Below are 21,357 nucleotides of genomic sequence, written 5' to 3' on the forward strand. Positions count from 1 at the left end.
ATAAAAAAATCAAAATAAGCGTGTTATTTCATCACACACACAGGCTATGAAATTCAAACCTCAGTGCCCATAACCCTTCCGGGAACACGGCCCCGTCTGTCCTTCGGCACAGGGTCTCCAGCTGCTGCAGCTACGACAGGACCGAGTCACCGTGGCCCACACAGCCAGAGACACCTCCTACCTGGCTCTTCCTAAGAAAAGCCGGCCCACTCCTCTGGCTTCTGGAATCCCTCTCTCCTTCTCTTGTCCCTTGGCAGAGCGACCTTTCCAAACAGCAACCAGGACTGAGCGCTGCCGGAAGCCCTGAAACCTGACGCTAGCCGAAAGCAAGCAAGTGGGGGGAAGGAGAGCAGCTCCGAAGGGAGCAAACACCACTCGGGCGGGCGGTATTGCTGATTCCTGGCGACTGAGGGTCACGTTAGAACCCAAATGCTGGGGCACCAAGGCAGGGTTACGGTAAATTTTTACAGAATCCGCTTCTTCCCTGAACCCTACACTGAAACAGATCCCAGAGCCTGCAGAAAGGGGCCGCGCTCTGAGACAAGCCGGGAACGTGGCACCGGGGGTTTATATGCACGTCTGAAATCCTACACTTAGCAACGAGATTGAGCACCGAAAGGAGACCCTGGAGGGAGGGGAGGGGGAAGACGTCCAAGCCACGGCCGCAGGGACGGCCTCAAGCAAAGTCAGCTGCCCTTCCGGGCTGCCTCTCCCCGCCTGCTTCCTCCTATGTGGCTCTCCACAGCCAATCACGCTTCCCGAGTGGGAATTCAGGGCCGCTGAGGCAGCACACTGTTCTGTTCTTTGCTATTTGCCCCTCTATTAAAAACATTTCAACGCTCTCTCATTCTCCAACAGTCCCGGGGTGATGCTAACGGTGAACGCGTTTAACCGAATCAGGTTCGGGTCCACCCAGAGGTGCCTCGGAAGAAAGGCCTGGAGATCTACTTCTAAAAAATCCGCCACTGAAGACCCCGTGGAGCACAGTTCTACTCTGACACACGAGGGTCCCCTGACTTGGAATCTACTCCACATTAAAAAAAAAAAATTTTTTTTTCTATCGTATTATATTATTGTCATGGAGCCCTGGTGGCGTAGTGGTTAAGAGCTTGGATGCTAACCAAAAGGAAGGAAGTTCAAGTCCACCCTGAGGTACCTTGGAAGAAAGGCCTGGCAATCTACGACTAAGAAATCCGCCATGGAAAACCCTACAGAGCGCAGTTCTACCCCGACACACACAGGGTCACCATTATCTGAGGTCAACTCAACTGCTACTGTTCTGCTTTTTTTTTTGATCAAAGATTGTTTCTTTTTGTTTGTAAACTTTTTCAGGAGTATTCACAGTAGTGGTCTCATTCAATATTTATTCTTTTGTGATTGACTTATTTCACTCAACAGAATGCCCTCCAGATTCACCCGTGTTGTGAGATGCTTCGAAGGTGCATCGTTGTTGTGTATGGTTGTGTAATATTCCATCGTGTGTACGTACCAGTTTGTTTATCCGTCCATCTGTCGATGGGCCCTTAGGTGGTTTCCACCTTTTTGCTCTTGTGAACTCAACGGCAACTGTTTGTGAACACAGCGGTACGGGACTCTTTATTGCCGCCTTAATACCATATTTGTGAGCCATAAATATAATCACAGTTAAAACTGAATGACCTGGACATTCTGCTAACTCAGAACTGAATCTACTCCCAAAGTCCACTTTGCAGGCAAAGGTCAGACAGGCCTTTAACACAAACAACAACACTCGTGAGGAACGTGCTTCTTAGTTCAGTCAAGCATACGAAACCAAGTGGGTGCCTCCTGTCCAAACGCAAGACAAGGCAGGAAGGGACAGAAACCGGATGGACACGGGGGAACCTGGGGTGGAAAGGGGGAGAGTGTCATCACATTGCGGGGACAGCTACCGATGCCACAAAACAATATGGGTATCAATTTGTTAATGAGAAACGAACGTCAGCTGTAAGCTCTCGCCTAAAGCACAATAAAAGCCAATAAAAGAGAAAAACTGAATAAATTAACAGTGATCTTTGTCTAATATATCATCTCTTAATGTTTTTATACTAAGTAATGGCACAGTGTTTAAGCATTTGGCCGCTAACCAAAAGGTCAGCTGTTCGAATCCATCAGCCTCTCTGTCCTGTAGGGTTACTATAAGTCGGAATCGACTTGATAGCAACTGGCTTTTGTTTTTGGTTGAACGGGGATTAGGCACCTCCGGCCAGTACAAACGGTTAATGGTGCTTGGCTGCTAACCAAAAAGGTCAGCGGTTCAAATCCACCAGCTGCTCTTTGGAAACCTTATGGGGCAGTTCTACTCTGTCCTATAGGGTCGCTCTGAGTCAGAACCGGCTCATCAAGTGACTCTGCTTGTCCTTTCCCACCCTGCTAATAGTAAAAATGAGGCACTTCTGTGCAGGGGAAAGAAAAGCCTTAGAATTCTGACTTCACGTCAAGATGTAAGAGTAGAACAATGACAACAACAACAACAAAAACCAATTTTGAGAAAGAAAAGGCCTGTGCAGACCCAGATAAGAGAACTACGTGCTGGAGACGCCTTTTTGTATGAGAAATTCTCAGCGGGTATAACAGTATGTAATCTGAAAAACGTTATTACTGTTTTCCCCTTCATTGGAAATGCTTGGCTGTGGTGAGTGAAAACTGGCCTCTTTAAACTCAAAAATGTATGTACAAAAAATAAATGTTTTAACTAGGCCCCAGGGACAGGGAGTGGAGCAGAAACACGCACAGCCAAAGGTAGGTCAGAGGTTGACTGACTTCCCGTGGTCTTTATTTTCTTAAGGAAGGAGCGAGGGAGGGAGGGAGGGAGGGAGGGAGAAATGAGAAGGGAAGGGAAGGATAGAAAGGAAGGGAAAAAAAGGAGGATGGAAGTAAAGAGGGAAGGAAGGGAGAAATAACTGACACTCCTAAGAAAGTTTTTGTTAGTTGGTATGTAGTCGATTCAGACTCATGGAGACCTTCAACAACAACAAAAAAACTCCACTACCGCTGAGGGGATTCCAACTCATAGCGACCCTATAGGACAGAGTAGAACTGCCCCATAGGGTTTCCAAGGCTGTCATCCTTTTTTTTTTAATTTATTTACTGTGCTTTAAGAGAGACTTTAAAAATCAAGTCAGTCTCTCATACAAAAACCTATACACACCTTGCTATGTACTCCTCGCTGCTCTCCCCCCAAATGAGACAGCACACTCCTCCTCTCCACCCTGTATGTCCCGTGTCCATTCAGCCTGCTCCTGTCACCCTCGGCCTTCTCAGCTCGCCTACAGACAGGAGCTGCCCACATAGTCTCACGTGTCTACCTGAGCCAAGAAGCTAACTCCTCACCAGTATCATTTTCTGTCTTATAGCCCAGTCCAATCCCTGTCTGAAGAGTTGGCTTTGGGAATGGTTCCAATCCAAGGCTGTAATCTTTCCAGAAACAAGAAATCCTGGTGCCAAAATTGTTAAGATCTTGCCTAAAAAAAAAAAAAAAATCCTGGCTGCTAACCAAAAAAATTCAGCAGTTCAAATCCACCAGCCACTCCTTGGAAACCCTATGGGGCAGTTCTACTATTTCCTATAGGAAGTTCTATGCAAGCAGGCTGCCACGTCTTTCTACTGCACAGCAGCTGGTGGGTTCGAACCACCACCCTCTCGGCTCTACAGCTGGGTGCTCAGCCACTGCACCACCAGGGCACCTGGGTTCAATTCTCAGAAAAAGACCCAGTTTTATAAAATCACCTACCAGACCACCATTTCCAAGACAAAGAAAAGCCGGTGAAGGAAAATGCAAACACGCCTACCACTGGAGTGTGTCACTAGCCGACGGCTTTATGATCCAAAAAAGACAGACCCAAAGTGCATTAAACCTTCACAACGTCCAGGAACTCAAGACAAAAACCAGGCTGGACTTGTCTACGGCCCAGAAAAGTTTGTCTCAATGGGCAACCTCTCGTGGCTAAAGGCTTTAAACAAATAAAGCTCTACCTTTCTTAACACGTATCAGATGAATAAATTACTAGCCGATTAATTACTCCAGTATGTTAAGCAAGAGTCCTATTCTAAAATGTTAAAGAAGAAAACCACAACCAGATGCCCAGGACTTTAAAAAACAGTTAAAAATAATAATTAAAAAAAAACGCCCAAACACAGGTAGCTGAGACATTTTCATGTCATTGTTAGTAGCTGTCGAGTCGGCCCTGACTCCTGGCTCCCCTATTGATGCCAGAGGAGAACTGTGACCCATAGGGTTTTCAAAGGCTGATTTTTCAGGAGAAAGTCGCCAGGCCTTTCTTCCAAGGCGCCTCCGGATGGAAGCAAACTTCCAACCTTTGGGTGCACAAGAGAGCACATGAACTGTTTGTACCACCCAGGGACTCCTTCTAAACCACACGCTAGAAACCAACCTTCCCAGTGCGGGCTGTTTAATTTATATACTGAAGAGTCCTACATAGGAACCTAAGAGATGGTGCTGTCTTTTGGAAAAAGGCAGTTACTTAAGTAGGGTACTTTTGTCGAGGTTAAGAAAGTTGGCCTACATTTTGGGAATTTCTTTATGTTTCCCTAAAGAGTAGAGAGTAACCCACAGTGAACCCCAAAGGTCAAACTATCTCATGGTAATTTTTTTTTAATTAATTGTCCTGTAGTATTGAGTTTAAATGGAGCCCTGGTGGCGCAGTGGTGAAGCACTTGGCTGCTCACCGAAAGGTCGGCAGCTCAAATCCACCAGCCGCTCCTTGGAAACCCTGTGGGGCAGTTCTACTCTGTCCTATAGGCTAGCTATGAGTAGGAACCAACTCCACGGCAACAGGTTTGGTTTGGTTTTATTGAGTTTAAATGAGGGAATACAGGAGTTTTTTTCCTATATTAAAATCTAAAAACCAGTTACCACCGAGTCAACCCTGACTGACTCATGGCGCCCCGTGGGTGTCAGAGGAGAACTGGGCCCCACGGGGTTTTCAATGGCTGATTTTTCAGAAGTAGGTCGCCAGGCCTTTCTTCCAAGGCATCTTGGGGGTGGATCCGAACCTGCAATCTTTGGTTTCAACATCTGCACGACCAAGGGATTCCCAATCAAATCTAAAACACCCCTTTATATGACCTGAAGCTGCCGTGGGTGCGTTAAAGCTGGCTGTATTTGCCAGCAGGTTTCAAAGGAGACTGTCAACACCAAGACAAAAAGAAGCAACCCCGGACACCCAAAAAACACCATTCTGGGCCAAACCCAGCGCTGGCTTAGAATTACTGCTTCCACGAGTTAGATTTTGGCAAGCGGAAGAAGACAAACCAAGAAAGAAAAAACACACTCGATGCCTTTTTTTTTTTTTTTTTTGCTTTTTTATAAGTGTTTCCATTTCAGGCTGATTTTTAACATTTTTTTTCCGCCAAACGTACAACGCGTCTCTTTCCCAGACGCACCGCTGCTAAAGAACGTTTTTCTGAGTTTCCGAGGCACAGCTCTCGCTTTAAATTAAAATGTAAACATATTATCCCTTTACCGACACCACTAGAGTGAAGTCCACGCTGAGTGGAGAAAGCCCTTTCTCTTCTGCCTGTACGACTTTTTTTGTTTCATAATTTATTTCTGTTGTAGTTGCTGAGTGCACTTTGTGTTTTTGTGATTCGAAACCCTCCCCCCACCCCGCCATGGAAAACACGAACCGTGTGTGTTTGTTATGTGTGTCTATGAAGAAGGAAATTCACCCGCAAACTCTGCTTCAACCGAGGACTTTGGCGTTGGCTATTCTTTCTTGTTCGTCGCCCTCTGGTTAATTCCCGCTCATGGCAAACCCCATGTGCGTCAGAGTAGAACTGTGCTCTGTGGGGTTTTCAAGGCTGTGATAATTCAGAGCAGATTGCCAGGCCTTTCTTCCGAGGCACCTCTGGGTGGTTTGAACTGCCAACCTTCTGGCTAGTAGTCGAGCACTTAACCATTTCCGCCACCCGGGGTCCCCTAATTCTACTCAATTCTGACTCCCGAAGCAGCTTCCCCTCACTCTAATCCTACAAAGTATGTTGGGGCTGGCTGCTGCCTGGTCGAGTCCAACTCATGGCGACCCCGGGCACACCAGAGTAGAACTGTGCTCTGCAATTTTTCAAGGCTGTGACCTTTTGGGAGCAGAATGCCAGGGCTTTCTTTCGCAGCACCTCCGGGTGGGTTCGAACCGCTAACCTTCCAGACAGTAGAGGAGCACATAACTGTTTATGCCGTCCAGGCGATTAGTAGGCACAGTCTGTACGCAGAAGCGTAGAGTTCACACATTTCATTTCCCTTTTTCTCCAACTCCCAGGCAAAACATTCAATTTTCAAGACGCCCAGAGCCGTCTCTCTCCCTGTCCTTCCTGCTTGCTCCAAAGCCTATGCATTGGAGTTAAAAAATCCAGCCAGGACGACCCTATGTTGCAGCCATATTTACAGCGAAGCATCCAACAGGTCAGTTGAAGCCCCCCTCTTCCCCTTCACCTCCGCCGGCCCCCACAGTCCCGCTAAATGAACCCGCTGTCGCGGATCCCGAAGAAGCCACTGTTGACGCTGACGGCCTCCCCCAAGGGGAACATCTGCTCCTGGTCCAGGCCCCACTCCCCCTCGTCCTCATCCTCCAGCTCGGCCTCTGCCCCGCTCCGGGCATTCTCGTACAGGAAGACCTGCTCGTCCACATGGGCTGGGGCCAGGCGGTTCCGCTTGGCACTCACCACGTTGGCCGAGGAGCCGAAGAGACGCTCGGGGAAGACACGGGTGGCCGCCACACACCAGTACTTCTGGAGGACTTTGGGCAACACAGGGAACAGGGCCAGGCGGTCGGACCACCACTTGAGTGGGTCCTCGCTGAGACCCAGCACCTTCTGGGATTTGAAGTTACTCAGCTCCTCCACCACCTGGGCATGCCATTCCTCCTGGTCCTCCACACCACCCGACTGGCAGAAGATCTCGGCCAGCATGTTGTTGATGACGCTGCTGGGAGGCGGCGTGGACACCAGCGTGAGCTTCTTCACCGGCGGCTCCTCGGGCAGCGTGTACATCTTGTCCTCGGCCAGCTGGTAGCTGCCGTCCTTGACCTTGTCCAACAGCCCCTTGGCCTCCTCCACCACCCTATTCTCCACCTGCTGACGTTCGAACGCCGAGAGGAAGGGCAGCCTCTTATAACGTGGGTCCAGGAAGGTGGCGACGTTGAGAAACATGTCGATCTCGGGCGTCTCCTGGTAGGTCTTGGAGAGCTCCTTGGCTATGACCTCTTTGGCCATGCTGATCTCTTTAGAGTCGGTCTCTTTGATGTTGAGTGTCGTGTTTAGGAGCATGTGCAAAAGCGGTTTGACCATGCTGATTGTGGGGTGCTTGGAGGCGGAGAGCATCTCGGCCACCTGCTTGAAGGGCTGCAGGAGGTCCACCAAGCCTTCGATGGTGGCCCACTCGGTGGCTTCCAGCATCAGATGATGGTTGTTGCTGTCCTCCACCAGCACGGCCGCGATGACAAACTGCTGCTCCTTCAGGCGCTGCAGCATGGCCAGTGTGCTGCCCCACCAGGACACCCGGTTGCTCACCAACATGCAGTGCGCGACGTTCTGCTGTTTCTGCTTCTGGTATAGCATGTACATGGCCACCGCCGACTGCTGGAAGTACTCCACCAGCTTGCGGCAGCGCGACAGCAGGCTGCCCAGCTTGGGCAGCTGGAACGCCCGCTGGATACCGATGTTGAAGGTCTGCCCGAGGCACGGCATCTGGACCGGGATGTCCAGCAGCGAGCAGGCCTTGGCGATGTCCTTGCCGGAGTCAGTGGTGGCCCCGAAGACCTTGGTGCTGATGCCCCACTCGATGAAGGCCTCGTAGAGCACGCGCGTGATGGTCTCCGCCGCGTTCTCCTCCGGCACCTCGAATGTCTTGAGGCACCGGGACACCACCGAGAGCGAGTTGGGGGACGCGCTGGTGAGGAAGTGGGCGGCCAGCGTCACGTAGGCACGGTTCTGGTTGCCACTGCGCCACATGTCTGTGGAGACACCGCACCACAGGGCGTCACGCAGCTCCCGGAGGACGACCTCGCGGACGGCGCCGTACTTCTCGGGGATGGCCTTGGTGCAGAAGAACTTCCTGCTGGGCAGCTCGTAGCGGGGCTCAGCCGTCTTCAGCAGGAGCCGGAAGGTGGGCTCGTCCACGATGGACGCGGGGTACAGGCCCTCGCAGATGAAGCTCATGACGGCGGCCGTCAGCTCCTGCTGCCGCTTGCTCTCGTAGCCGTGGGCCGACTTGGCGGCCAGTGTGTCCGGGGTCACCTGCTGCGAGGACTCAGGCTTCAGCTTGGAGAAGGCGGTGGCGAAGGCTTCGCGCATCTGCTCGGTGTTGCTCTTGACGAACTCACAGAATTCCTCGGGGTGGTTCTTCTCCAGGTGGTAGGAGAGGTTGGAGGTGTTGCCGGAGTAGGCGATCTGGGCCATGCAGATACGGCAGTAGATTTTCTTCCACTGCAGAATGCATCCCTCGGCGTCCGTGTCGAAGCCAAAGTACTTCCACACCTTGCTTTTGGCGCGTGGGTGCGCCACCAGCTTCAGGTCAGCCTGTGAGCTGTCCAGGCCCTTGGTGTCCATCACGGCCGGCTCTGCCAGGGCCTGCCCGCCGGGCCTCCGCTCATCCGCGGCGGGCACCTGCTAAGAAGCAGCGAGACAAAGAGCGTGAGAAGGGGGGCTGAGACGGCGGGGACCCGCAGGTCGGGGTGCGAGCCAGCACCGGCCCGGTTCTGGCTCTGCATGGGGATGGAGCTGCGGGGACCCGGCGGGCTGGCTTTCCTGGGGAGAGTCTTAGTAATCAGTGCGTTCTTTCTTCGAGCGAATCCTACTCAGGGTTTCCAGAGGCATGGAAATACTTTTTTTTTTTTTTTTAAAGTTTCGCAAATTTGAGGAGGCCTGGTGGGGTGACGCTTAAACCTCTCAGCTGCTAAGCAACAGGTCGGCGGCTCGAACCCACTACCCGTTCCAAGGGAGAAAGATGTGGCAGTCTGCTTTTGTAAACGTTACAGCCTTGGAAACCCTACGGGGCAGTTCTACTCTGTCCTATAGGGTCGCTATGAGTCAGAACCAACTCAACGGTGACAGGTTTCGGGCAAACTCGAGAAGGTACCCCTGAATGTCCTAGAATGTTCTGTTCTGAGGTCCACAGTTAGGGATTGAATGGTGTCCCCTAAAAAGATGTGTTGAAGTCCTAAGCCCTGGTACCTGTGACCATGACCTATTTGGAAATAGGGCCTTTGCAGATGTTATCAGTTAAGTAAGGAGCCCTGGTGGGGTAGCAGTTGGCAGTTTGAACCCACCCAGCTGCTCCATAGGACAAAGACCTGGTGACCTGCTCCTATAAAGGTTACAGCCTAGAAAACGCTATGGGGCAATTCTACTCTTTCACGTGGGGTCACAAAGGTCAGCAGTCAGCCACTTAACCATTGCGCCACCAGGGCTCCTGTACATAAACATATATAAATACACACACACACGTGTATATACATGGAGCCCTAGTGCCATAGTGCTTAAGAGCCAAAAGGTTGGCAGTTCAAATCCACCAGCTTCTCCTTGGAGACCTTATGGGGCAGTTCTACTCGTGCTTTAGGGTTGCTGTAAGTTGGAATCAACCCAACGGCAATGGAGTTTTTACATATGTGTGTGTTTCTGTGTGTGTAGATATATGTATGCATCTATTGTGTATATATGTGCGTACGTATATGTATGTGTATACACACATGTATGTGCGTTTGTGTGTATATGTGTGCATGTATGTATATGCGTATGCGTGTGTGTTGTGCATAATTATATATGTATGTGTACGTGTATATATATATGTGCATGTATGTGTGCACGTGTGTATATTTATGTACGTGTACATTTGTGTACATGTACGTGTACGTGTGTGCGTAAGTATACATGTGTTTGCATGTATGTGTGCACGCATGTATATGTATGTACATGTACGTGTGCACTTGTGTGTATGTGTACATGCGTGTACGTGTGTATATGTATGCACATGTACATGTGTGTATGCATATGTGTATGTATACATACGTATACACATATATGCAAGTGTGTATATACATGTACATATGTATACACAGAGACGTATATACATCACTGGTCTGTTTTCTAGGAAGCCCTCACCGAGACAAGACCGCCCTGAGGTTTTTAAGGAACACGTCATTGTGTGTCTGATAGCTGGAATCTCAGCAGCTCGGCGGAGCCCCCTGACAAAGCTGGGCTGAGGCTGTTGCAGGGGCACGTTGGGGGCCCTCGTCTGTACTGACTTTGAGAGCTTAGCACTGGGCCTTCTGCACACAGTTGAGGACAGAGCTCATAAAAAAGGGCCCTGTCCTCCCGGTGTCACGCCCTGGGTTTGGAATGTGAGCCCTCCTCCCACCTTCACACCAGTAAAATCTACTTGCTGTGGAGACAACTCCAGCCATGGCGGCCCCATGTGCATCAGGGTAGAACTGTGCTCCACAGGCTTCTCATTGACTGAATTTTCTGAAGCAGATCGCCAGGCCTTCTACTGAGGTGCCTCTAGGTAGACTTGAACCTCCACCTTTCCCTTAGCAACCTAGCATGTTCACCACTGGCACCACCCAGGGACTCCCCATAAACTACTGTTGTTGTTGTTGTTAGCTGCCATCAAGTCAGCCCTGACTTGTGGAGACCGCACGTACCACAGACCAAAACGTGCCTGGTCCTGCGCCATCCCCACGATAGCGTGGAAATCAGACAGTTGTGCTCCATAGGGTCCTCTCCGGCTGATTTCTGGAAGCAGATCACAGGGACCCAGCTGTGGTCAGAGCCTCCCAGGAGTCTGCCCCCAAGATCCTTCCTGGGGTTCGCTGAGGTCCTGCTTTTTCCAATCACACAAGTGTGAGAGGTCAGATTTTCTTCATTTGCTTTCAAAACAACAAATCCAAAGAGACAGACTGCAGAAGGAGATGGGAGGCCTGTCTCCCCCTCAGCCAGTCATATGAAGGTCTTCGAAGACATAAAACAAGGCAACTCTTCTTCTTAATTTTGTTTTGAATAGTATACTTTTTTATTATTTAAAAAAAAAAGTGTTATTTGCAAGGAAAATATGAGCCCAAGAGACAGAAAGGGCCATACAAATCAGACTCCATCAGCCTGAGACCAGGAGAACTAGATGGTACCCGGCTACCACCAATGACTGTCCTGACAGGGAACACAACAGAGATTCCCCGATGGAGTGGGAGGAAAGTGGGATGCAGACCTCAAATTCTCACTAAAAGACCAGACTTAATGGTCTGACTGAAACTGGAGGGTCCCCAGATGTCATGGTCCCTGGACCCTCTGTTAGCCCAAGACTGGAACCATTCCCAAAGCCAACTCTTCAGACAGGGATTGGACTGGACTATAAGATAGAAAATGATACTGGTGAGGAGTGAGCTTCTTGGCTCAAGTAGACACATGAGACTATGTGGGCAGCTCCTGTCTGGAGGGGGATGAGAGGGCAGAGGGGGGCAGGAGCTGGTTGAACAGACACAGGGATACAGGGTGGAGAGAAGGCGTGTGCTGTCTCATTACAGGGATGGCAACTAGCACCACATAACAATGAGCGTGTAAGTTTTTGTATGAGAAACTGACTTGAATTGTAAGTTTTCACACTTAAAACACAACTAAAAAATTTTTTTTTAAAAAAACTGTTATTTGAAGTAACATGTAAGTGGTGTGCTATTGATATTTTTGGACTCCCTGAGTGGTGCAAATGTTAATGTGCTCGACCACCAACCAAAAGGCTGGTGGTTCAAGACCACCTAGAGGTGCCTCAGAAGAAAAGGCCTGGCGACCTACTCCTGAAAAATCAGCTGCTGAAAACCCCCTGGAGCCCAGTTCTACTCTGTCGACAGGGGTCAACTCCACATCAACTGGTCCTGCTTTAGTGCTATTTCTAAATGGTTAAACGTGCTTTCACTTTCTCTGTTTTCATCTCTAACACAGTAAACCTTGATAAATACAACCCACGTACTCAAATGCTCCTAGGGGTGTTCCTTTAAGAGCCCAAAGGGGATCTTATGAGGAAGAAGTCTGAAAAGGGCTGTTTTCCCTCCATGGGACATCTGGCGCCACCCTTCACGCGGGCACAAAACCAATGAGACTGAATGTGGGTTAGACACTTCCTCTCTCTAAAAACCTCAGAGCAAGGCCAGGACTCCTGCCACCTGGGAGCGTCCCCCGAGCCTTTAATGAAATACACAACGTCCCTCTCAGGGTCCATCAAGAAAATAATTAAAGTTGTATGAAAATATCACATTGCAGCGAGAAAAAAGGAAAAAGAAAAGAGAATCATTTTAACAACCGAAGTTTTTAAAAATCCACCACCCTGTATAGTCTGAAAAGCAGAAGTCCAGCTTGAATAGCTTTCTCAGTGAGTGCACTGACACAGTTTTGAGTCTAAGTGGTTACGAGTTCAGCTGCTAACCAAAGGGTCAGCAGTTCGAATCCACCAGTCGACTTCCTATGGGGAAGTTCTATGCTGTCCCATTGGGTCGCTATGAGTCGGAATAGACTCGACAGCAATGAGTTTTGGTTTTTTTATTACTGCCTCTGAGGACAACATTGGTGGCCCAGTGGTGGAATTCTCGCCTTTCACGCAGGAGACCCAGGTTCGATTCCCGGCCAGTGTACCTCAAGCGCAGCCCCCACCCGTCTGTCAGTGGAGGCTTGCGAGTTGCTTTGATGCTGAACAGGCTTCAGTGGAGCTTCCAGGCTGAGAGAGACTAGGAAGAAAGGCCTGGCAGTTGACTTCCAAAAATCAGCCTATGGAAACTGTATGGATCACAGTGTTCTCCTCTGCAACCCATCATGGGGACGGCGCAGGACCAGGCAGCAATTCGTTCTGTTGTGCACAGGGGCACCACGAGTCGGCGGCCACCTCGATGACAGACAAAGAATTCTGTTCTAGGTTGCCATATTGTGGTGGCTTGCACGTTGCTGTGATCCTGGAGGCTATGCCACTGGGATTTCAAACACCAGCAGGGTCACCGTGGTGGACAGGTTTCAGTGGGGCTTCCGGACTAAGACGGGCTAGGAAGAAAGGCCTAGTGACCTACTTTTGAACATCAGCCAGTGAAAACCTAATGGCTCACAGAGCTCTGATCCACAACCAATCACGGGGATGCCTCAGGACCGGACAGGGTTTCCTCCCATGAGGCATGGGGTCGCCGTGAGTTGGGGGCCAACTCAAGGGCAGCTATGAATGACAGCAGTGACCCCTCCGGTAGAACGTGTACAAATCCGTCTTCCGTACCCGAAAGCCTGCCTCCTTACAACAGAACATTCAACGAAAGGGCTGAACTGTGCTCTAACACACATCTTCCTGATTTTCTCTACTCTTTTCAACGCCTGGGCGTGTGTGAGAAATCTAATTTCTAAAAATCTCCTTATTGGTGACAGGTAGGACTTTCTTTGCACGATACGATCATTTTAAGCAGGCTTTGAGCCAATCAATGTTTCAATTGTTTATGACACACGAGGACATGAAAAGCAGCCCCTGGGCAGCGCTGGCTGCTAACCGAAAGGTTGGCGGTTTGATCCCACCCAGAAGTGCCTCGGAAGAAAGGCCTGGAGAACTGCTCCCAAAAGGTCACTACTCTGCACACACGGGGTCGCTGTGAGTCAGAATCAACTTGACAGCGACCAGCAACAACAGTCAAGCCGACTGGGAGTCTCTGGGTTGTGTAAAAGCTTAACACACTCAGTTGGAAGTTTGAGTCCACCCAGAGGCACCTGGGAAGAAAGGCCTGGCAAACTGCTTCAGAAAGACCACAGTCTTGCAAACCCTGTGGACCACAGATATTAAATGCAGTATTTTTAATCACGTACTATATCTTAAAACTCTGACAACAGACCACATCTGACTGCACGGGCCACGTGGATGCAAGCGTTAAATTAATAACACGAAGAACATGGGGGCAGACTGTCTCGCTTATCGGAATTTCTAGTTGACTTATAAATTGTCTCTGAACAGGCACTGCAAACATCTCTCATTAATTTATAATTATCTCGTTTTTAGATAACTAATTCTAAGAAAACAAGAGCATTTAAGGGCATCTCCCTTTAGCACTTTGCTCCTCCTTTTTCGAAGTCAAATTAAACAGATGCTGGGTGGCTCGAACAGTTAAGGGTCTGGCTGCTACCCAGAGGTGTCTCAGGAGAAAGGCCTGGCTATCTGCTTCCAAAAACTCAGCCACTGAAAACCCTGTGGAGCACGGTTCTACTCTGACACACACAGGGGCGTCCTGACTCGGGTCAATTTTTTTTTTTTTTTGTCTGATACTGATCTCCTCGCCAAAACAATGTGGATGTTCACAGGAAAAGAGCCACGAAATGATATGTGAAATAGAAAAGGTAATGAACGCATCTGATGTTAGTGTTTAAATGGACACAGTACGCTCCATGGTATCAATAATATATTAGTATAATTATGGAATCCCTGGGTGGTGCAAATGGATAATATGCTTGGCTGCTAACTGAAGTGCTGGAGGTTCGAGTCCACGCAGAGGTGCTTTGGAAGAAAATCCTGGCAATCTCCTTCCAAAAAATCAGCCACTGAAAACCCTGTGATGCTCAGTTCTACTCTGACACGTATGGGGTCGCCAGGGGTCGGAGTGGACTCGATGGCGACTGGTTTGGTTAGGTTTAAGGACGTCAGCAGAAGGGAAAGAGATGAACAGAATATTCAGCTCAGTGGCACCTCAGAAGAAAGGCCTGGCAATCTACTTCTGAAAAATCAGGCCACTGAGAACCCCAGGGCGCGCGGTCCTACTCTGACACACGTGGGCCCCGGGGCGCACGGTCCTACTCTGACACACGTGGGCCCCGGGGCGCGCGGTCCTACTCTGACACACGTGGGCCCCGGGGCGCTCGGTCCTACTCTGACACACGTGGGCCCTGGGGCGCGCAGTCCTATTCTGACACACGTGGGCTCGCCAGAGGTCAGAGTCAACTCGGGCCAAATTATGCAGAATTCATATCGTATCCATTCCCCGTTTTTTGTTTAAATTTCTAAGGTCAGGCTCAGCTTTGACATTCTCAGGAAAAATTCTGGCTGCTTCCAATCTGAAGTGGACCCTGGCCTGCTTTGTTACAGTTTAGCTAGGCGCCCTTCCCACAGAGTTTGCAGGGCAAAGCTGAATGCCTTTCCGTCAATCCTGAATTCCAGCTGTTAAAAAAAAACCAAAATGAGAACACGAGTCACCGGTGCTGACTGCCAACAGACCGATGGAACCCGTGACGTTCCTCGTAAGGAAAACACAGTTTTGGAATGTCGTTGTTGTTGTCTGACATCAAGGGGATTCCGACTCACAGCAACCCTGTGGGACACAGGAGAACTGCCCTGTAGGGTGTCCAAGGCTGTCATCTTTCCAGGTTCAGGTCTTTTCTCCCATGGAGGCATCAGTGGGTTGGAACCACAGACCTTTGGGTGAGCAGCCGAGCGCTTAACCAATTGAAATTAAGACAGTTTCCCTTATCCGTACTGAAAAGAAAGGACGACGGCCCACCCTGCTCCCCTTTTCTTTTCAGAAAACACTTTAGATACCTTGACATTGTAAATTCTTTGTCTCTCTGGAAAGTATGGAAATCTGAACAGACTAAATGCCAGTGAATTGTACAGGCAGAAACTGTGGAAGCGGTGTACATCTCACTGCGTATATTCTCAACAACAACAAAAACGATAAAATTAATTTTTTTTTAATTATGCAAACCTAAGAGGTTTCCCCCCAAAGATGTGGCAGCTCCACCTTTGAAATGTGACTTCAGGTGAGCTTCCCCACCTTCCTGTGTCCTGGAAGGAGACTGGCAATGACCTCAGGTAAGCTGCCATAAAGACACCGGGAAATTAGCAATTTTCTCCTCAACATGACTGCAATGAGGCGTCCCCACTCAGTTATATAAAGGATAAAATTGCTTTCTGTCCCTGCAAGCTCTCACTAGATTAAACCCGTTGCCATCAAGTCGACCTGACTCACAGCGACCCTACAGGACAGAGTAGAACTGCTCCATAGGGTTTCCAAGGAGTGGCTAGTGGATTCGAAGTGCCGACCTTTTGGTTAGCAGCCGAGCTCTTAACCACTGCACCACCAGGGCTCCTCTTGGTGAACTTAGTGAACTGTTGAATACTGATTCAATCATAAAATGTTTTCCTCTTCTATTTTTGTGGAGGAGTGTTCTGAGTTGGGAGTCCATTTTGCTCTTAGTAACTTATCCCCCACCATCCTCCGGCATGAGTTAAACTGATTTCGAATTCAACAGGAAAAGGGCAAACTCCACATGTCCATCTTGATACACAAAGTGACCCTGTCCTACAGCCAGATGAGGTGCTCTTGGTTGACACAGGACTGCAGCCTCAGCTGACCTGTAACAACTTTTCTTTGCTAACCAACAGGCAGCCAGTGCCGAGAATGACAAGCAAGGTTTCAAGACTTGCTTGGTCAGCTACGGCTGTGAACATTCTGCCAAGTTTAAATGCAACCCTCCACGCTGTCTCGTAAGCCAGCAGCGCGGAATTCATCAGCAGGCTTTGATGCAGGTGAGCAAGCCCGGTCTGAAAGCAAAATCGCAGAGGTAAACAGCGGTCCCAGCGGCCTCAGCCATCTTCGGCAGCTTTAAACAACAGCTCTTTGTTTCACAAGCAATTCTTGGTTTAAACCGGCGTTATCATTGGCATGAAGCGGATGCCAGTCACTTTTCAAGCCTCTGGACCTCCGAGGTAAGGTGTTAGTTATTCAGGTTCTAATGCATTTAGCGTCAAGGTGCGTCCCTTTTGAAAAGCCTGAAGCTCAGCAGATGCGAGCTGAAGCCTCATTGTTGTGTAGACGGAGCATTCTATTATGTGATGCTTCCTGGATGTCTCAGTTTTGTGAACTTTTGCCTTTTTTCCCTTTATTTCTGTGAGATAAGGCTTATGAGCATAACTATGGCTTTCCTGGGTGACAGTCAGGGAGCCCTGATGGGTTTGTTTTACTTTTTCTGTGTCTTATTTGAAAAACCAAGGGTTCCCCATGTGACCTAATAGAAAGACGCCCTCGATAAATTGTATCTCTAGTTCCCATTGGGGCTCCATCATGCCACAGACCAGGGGCGCCTCAATGACACTAGCCATACTGGTGGATTGTATTGCCACACCATATTTCTCAAAACTCTTATGTCATGGATTGAACTGTGTCCCCCAAAAAATGTGTGTTGACTTGGCTAGGCCATGATTCCCAGTATTGTGTGACCTTCCGCCATTCTGTCCTCCAGTGTGATTTTCCTGTGTGTTGTAAATCCTAACCTCTGTGATGTTAATGAGGCAGAATTAGAGGCAGTTATGTTAACGAGGCAGGACTCAATCTACAAGATTAGGTTGTATCTTGAGTCAATCTCTTTTGAGATATAAAAGACAGAAGTGAGCCGAGAGACAGGGGGACCTCATGCCACCAAGAAACAAGGGCCAGGAGCACACATCCTTTGGACCCCGGGTCCGTGCACTGAGAAGCTCCTAGACCAGAGGAAGACTGATGACAAGGACCTTCCTCCAGAGCCTACAGAGAAAGCCTACCCCTGGAGCTGGCCCCCTGAATTCAGACATCTAGGCTCCTCAACCGTCAGAGAATAAACTTGTGTCTGATAAAGCCATCCATTTGTGGTATGTATTATAACAGCACTAGATAACTAAGATACCATATTAAACCAAAATAAATATGTAAATAAAACAAACCCATTACCACCGAGACGATTCCAACTCATAGTGACCCACAGGACAGAGCAGAACCACCCCATAAGGTTTCCAAAGAGCAGCTGGCGGATTCAAACTGCCGACCTTTTGGTTAGCAGCCTGAGCTCTTAACCACTGTGCCACCAAAAAACAAACCCATTCCCATCGAGACTATTCTAACTCATAGCGACCCTATAGGGCAGAATAGAACTGCCTCATAGGGTTTCCAAGGAGCACCTGGTGGATTCGAACTGCCAACCTTCTGGTTAGCAGCCGTAGCTCTTAACCACTACACCACCAGGGTCTCCACTGCACCACCAGGGTCTCCACTGCACCACCAGGGCTCCAAAATCCATATTACCAACCAAATTTAAAAACACTCCAATAGTAAGCATGCATTCCAATACTGAAAACACATGCCATCAAAAAAAGAAAAAATGGAGTAACGTAAGGGTTACACGGCACCTTCCCCCTGCCCTCCGAATCTCCTGCTAACCGGTTTTTGATTCTCTTTAGAAGGAGCCAGGTACTTTCCGTTCTAATTGCTTTAAAAAGAAAAAAAAAAAAAAAACTTGCTGAATGTTCGTTTTCAGGCCAGCCTGATGAAAAAGTAAAGCTTAGCTCACATAAAAAAAAAAAAAGAAAGAAAGAAAAACTCAGCTTCCTGGGTAGAGATTTTGGGGGGTGAAGTACATTTTAAAATACTGGTAGTCCTGACTTACAACCTATTCCAGTTATGAGAAAACACACTTATGACTATCTGGATTTTGTCTGGTTGGTTTTTGGCACATCTTATTGTTAGTAACGTGTACAACATACAATGTTGTAACTTGCTGATGTTATCATTCTCAGATGTTCACACAGACATCCCGTTTGATGATCAAAACACTGCCATAGAGCAAGCTGGAACGCTTCAGGAGAAAATTATGAGAAAATGCATGCAGGGAATTTGGGGGAAAAAATTGCTGAGCTATGTGAACAGGCTCCGAGCATGTTATCGGGATAATACTATGGAAGAGATGGGTGGAGAAACCATCCATATGGCAAGAACGCTCAATGCAGAACTTGAGACGGCCCATGTGGGCCGCCTCAGAAACCACGAAGCAGGGAAACTGACCCATCAGGGTTTAACGGATTCTGAAGAGGAAAGACATGCTGAAGAAGAAAGGAATAATGAGGAAGGGGAAGGAGAGTAGTTGTCAAAAAATTTTACAGTGCAAGCAAGGACTAGATGGAATATATTTCTGAACTAAACCAGGGGCTTCAGTTCCTTGAAAACATGGACCCAATAGCTGATGACTTTGCTAAAAGCAACAGGCAGATTCGGGAAAACAGTGAGACGTTACTGAGAAATATACTAAGAAAAAAAAGAAAAGGACCATACAGATAACCGTCACTAATTTTCTGACTAGAAACACCAACCCCATTTCCAGGGGTTGATCCTGAACCTTCCACAGGTGGAGTTATTACCACAGCTAACAAAATGCCGACATTGTCCGGCTCTTCTTGATCGCAATAAATTTTTTTGACTTGTGTATTTTTCTATGTATGTATGAAAACATATCTGTAAGTTTAAATGTATTTCCAAGGCTCAAAGACAAATAAAGATCGGATTTATAAAGATACTGATGACAAAAGGGAATAATAATGAAAACTAAAAAAAAATTAGGTATTCGACTTCTGTCAAAACCAACTTACAGAATCCCATCTTATGTTGGAGACTACAAATAGCTACTTCAGATACTGGTTCTCAAAGTGTGGCCTGGGGGTGGGGGGCCTGAGACCTTTTAAGCAGGTCCACCACCATATTTGGCTTGGTAACTCCTGTTCTTAGGAGTGGACAGGGGGTCTTCCAGGGGCTGGGTGGTGCAAACAGGTGCTCAACTACTGGCTGAAGGGTTGACTGAACCCACTCAGACGAGCCTCGGAAGAAGGACCTGGTTACCTGCTTTTCACAGATCAGACAGGGAAGATCTCATGGAGCGATTCTACCCTGCACAAAGCCATGCTACTCCAAGTGGAGGCAGAAGAGAGTTCAGCTGTCGTCTCTACAGCCAGACATTACAGAGATTTACAACCATTTTTTAAAGGAAGTCCTGGTGGCGCAGTGGTTAAGAGCTACACCTGCTACCAAAAGACCAGCAGTTCGAATCCATCAGGCGCTCCTTGGAAACTCTATGGGGCAGTTCTCTGTCCTATAGGGTGGCTATGAGTCGGAATCGACTCGACGGCAGTGGGTTTGGCTTTTTGGAGTTAAAACCATGCCACATTCTTCACTAATTTTTTGGCTGTAGTCCTGATAAATAATTATTTTAATTTAAAAAACATGGTATTTATCTTAGCCTGTAATGGGTTTATTCTTTCTTTTGCAGAGTTTTTTGCACAGTTCCTAGCTAAATGCTTTCAGAAGTGTCGCGGTTCTCATTTCCACGTACATAGGCATAGACACAACGCCCGTCAACACAAGCACGCCGAGGTCGGGTTGTTTTCCAGGAGCGCGCGGTCCAGACCCCATGAGGTCTGCGCTCCGGTGACGCGGAGGATGTTGTTAAAAGGCCAGAGAAACAAAGTTGCTACTGAACGGAAGTGCCCTTCCTCTAGGACCGCCCCGGCTCCCCGGCGCCCTAAAGGCAGGGCCCTGGGGCGCTCTGTCTGTCCACTCGGGGAACGGCCGGTCCTTACCTACCCGGGGCTGGGGGCGACGGCGAGACGCCCCCTCCTCTCCTCGCGGGGAACCGGGGCGCGATGCTAGCGGCGCTCACGGCCGCACCCCCAGCGGCGGAGGGAACCGCCCCAGGTCTGTGGCTGGGGGCGCGCGGACCCCGGGGGGCCCGGCCATGATCCGGGGAGGGGGCTTCTCCCGAGGGGACCCCGACCCGGGGGGCGGAAGGGCCCGGGCTGCGCGCACCGGGGGACACAGAGCGGGATGGGGGGAGGGGGAGGGGGAGGGGCGGGGAATGGGAGGGAAGGGGAGGGGCCCCGGCGCGCCCCGCCCCGGCCCCTCCCCCGACCCCGGGGCCAAGGTCACCCCAGGGGCCCGGCCCCGCCCCTCCCCCACCCCCGGGTGGGTCCGGCCGACCGAGCCGCGCGCTCCGGCCCGGTTCCGCCTGCGCCGCCCGCCAGGAGCGCCCGTGCCCGTGCCTGTCGGTTACCCGGCTCGGCTGCCCGCGCCCAGCTCAGCCGGCTCGGCCGCTCACCCGCCCCGGAGCGCCCGCGCCCACCTCGCCCGGCCCGGCCGCTCACCCGCCCCGGAGCGCCCGCGCCCCGCTCACCCGGCCCGGCCACCCATGCCCGCCCCGGAGCGCCCGCGCCCCGCTCACCTGGCTCCGGGAGGGCCCCGCGCAGGCGGCGCAGCAGCTGCGCCAGGATCACCGCCGCGCCCGCCGCGTACACCCGCACGGCCGCCCGCGCCGCACACAAAGGCGACATGGCTGCCCGGCCGCCACTGCTTCCGTGCCGCGCGCCCGTCCGCCCGCAGGACACGGCGCCGCGGGACAGACGGACGGAAACGCCCGCCCCCGTGCGCCCGCCCCCGCCCCGCCCGGACCCCGCCCCGTCGGCACCCCACCCAGGGACTCCACCGGACCCGCGACCCCAGCACGAATCCCCACGGGGACCCCCCCAAACACTCCTGG

The 21,357-nt window shown here is 50.1% G+C and overlaps 2 protein-coding genes across 3 annotated transcripts in view; both read right to left on the reverse strand.

Annotated features, from left to right (window-relative positions):
- Nucleotides 1–21,155, reverse strand: part of DHRSX (dehydrogenase/reductase X-linked) — a 152,845-nt gene extending 131,690 nt beyond the window's left edge. The window contains exon 1 of the mRNA XM_064277888.1: nucleotides 21,043–21,155. Coding sequence (XP_064133958.1) covers nucleotides 21,043–21,151 — 109 coding nt within the window. The 5' untranslated portion in view covers nucleotides 21,152–21,155. The remainder of the gene's footprint in view (nucleotides 1–21,042) is intronic.
- ZBED1 (zinc finger BED-type containing 1) lies at nucleotides 3,492–21,090 on the reverse strand. Of its 2 annotated transcripts, none has more exons than XM_064277887.1 (2): nucleotides 21,043–21,090; nucleotides 3,492–8,643 (listed from the first exon to the last, which is right to left on the reverse strand). In XM_064277887.1, the coding sequence occupies exon 2, from the start codon at nucleotides 8,581–8,583 to the stop codon at nucleotides 6,493–6,495; it is 2,091 nt and encodes a 696-aa protein (XP_064133957.1). In that variant the 5' UTR covers nucleotides 8,584–8,643; nucleotides 21,043–21,090; the 3' UTR covers nucleotides 3,492–6,492. The 2 variants fall into 2 exon arrangements, with proteins under 2 accessions (XP_064133957.1, XP_064133956.1); XM_064277886.1 differs by lacking the exon at nucleotides 21,043–21,090 and adding an exon at nucleotides 10,677–18,278.
- Nucleotides 21,156–21,357: the final 202 nt, after the last annotated feature.

Source organism: Loxodonta africana, chromosome X (assembly GCF_030014295.1).
Source record: "Loxodonta africana isolate mLoxAfr1 chromosome X, mLoxAfr1.hap2, whole genome shotgun sequence".
Classification (NCBI taxonomy): domain Eukaryota; kingdom Metazoa; phylum Chordata; class Mammalia; order Proboscidea; family Elephantidae; genus Loxodonta; species Loxodonta africana.

Coding starts and splice junctions, on each gene's coding strand:
- ZBED1 (XM_064277887.1), bottom strand. CDS start 8,583: ATGGACACCAAGGGCCTGGACAGCTCACAGGCTGACCTGAAGCTGGTG.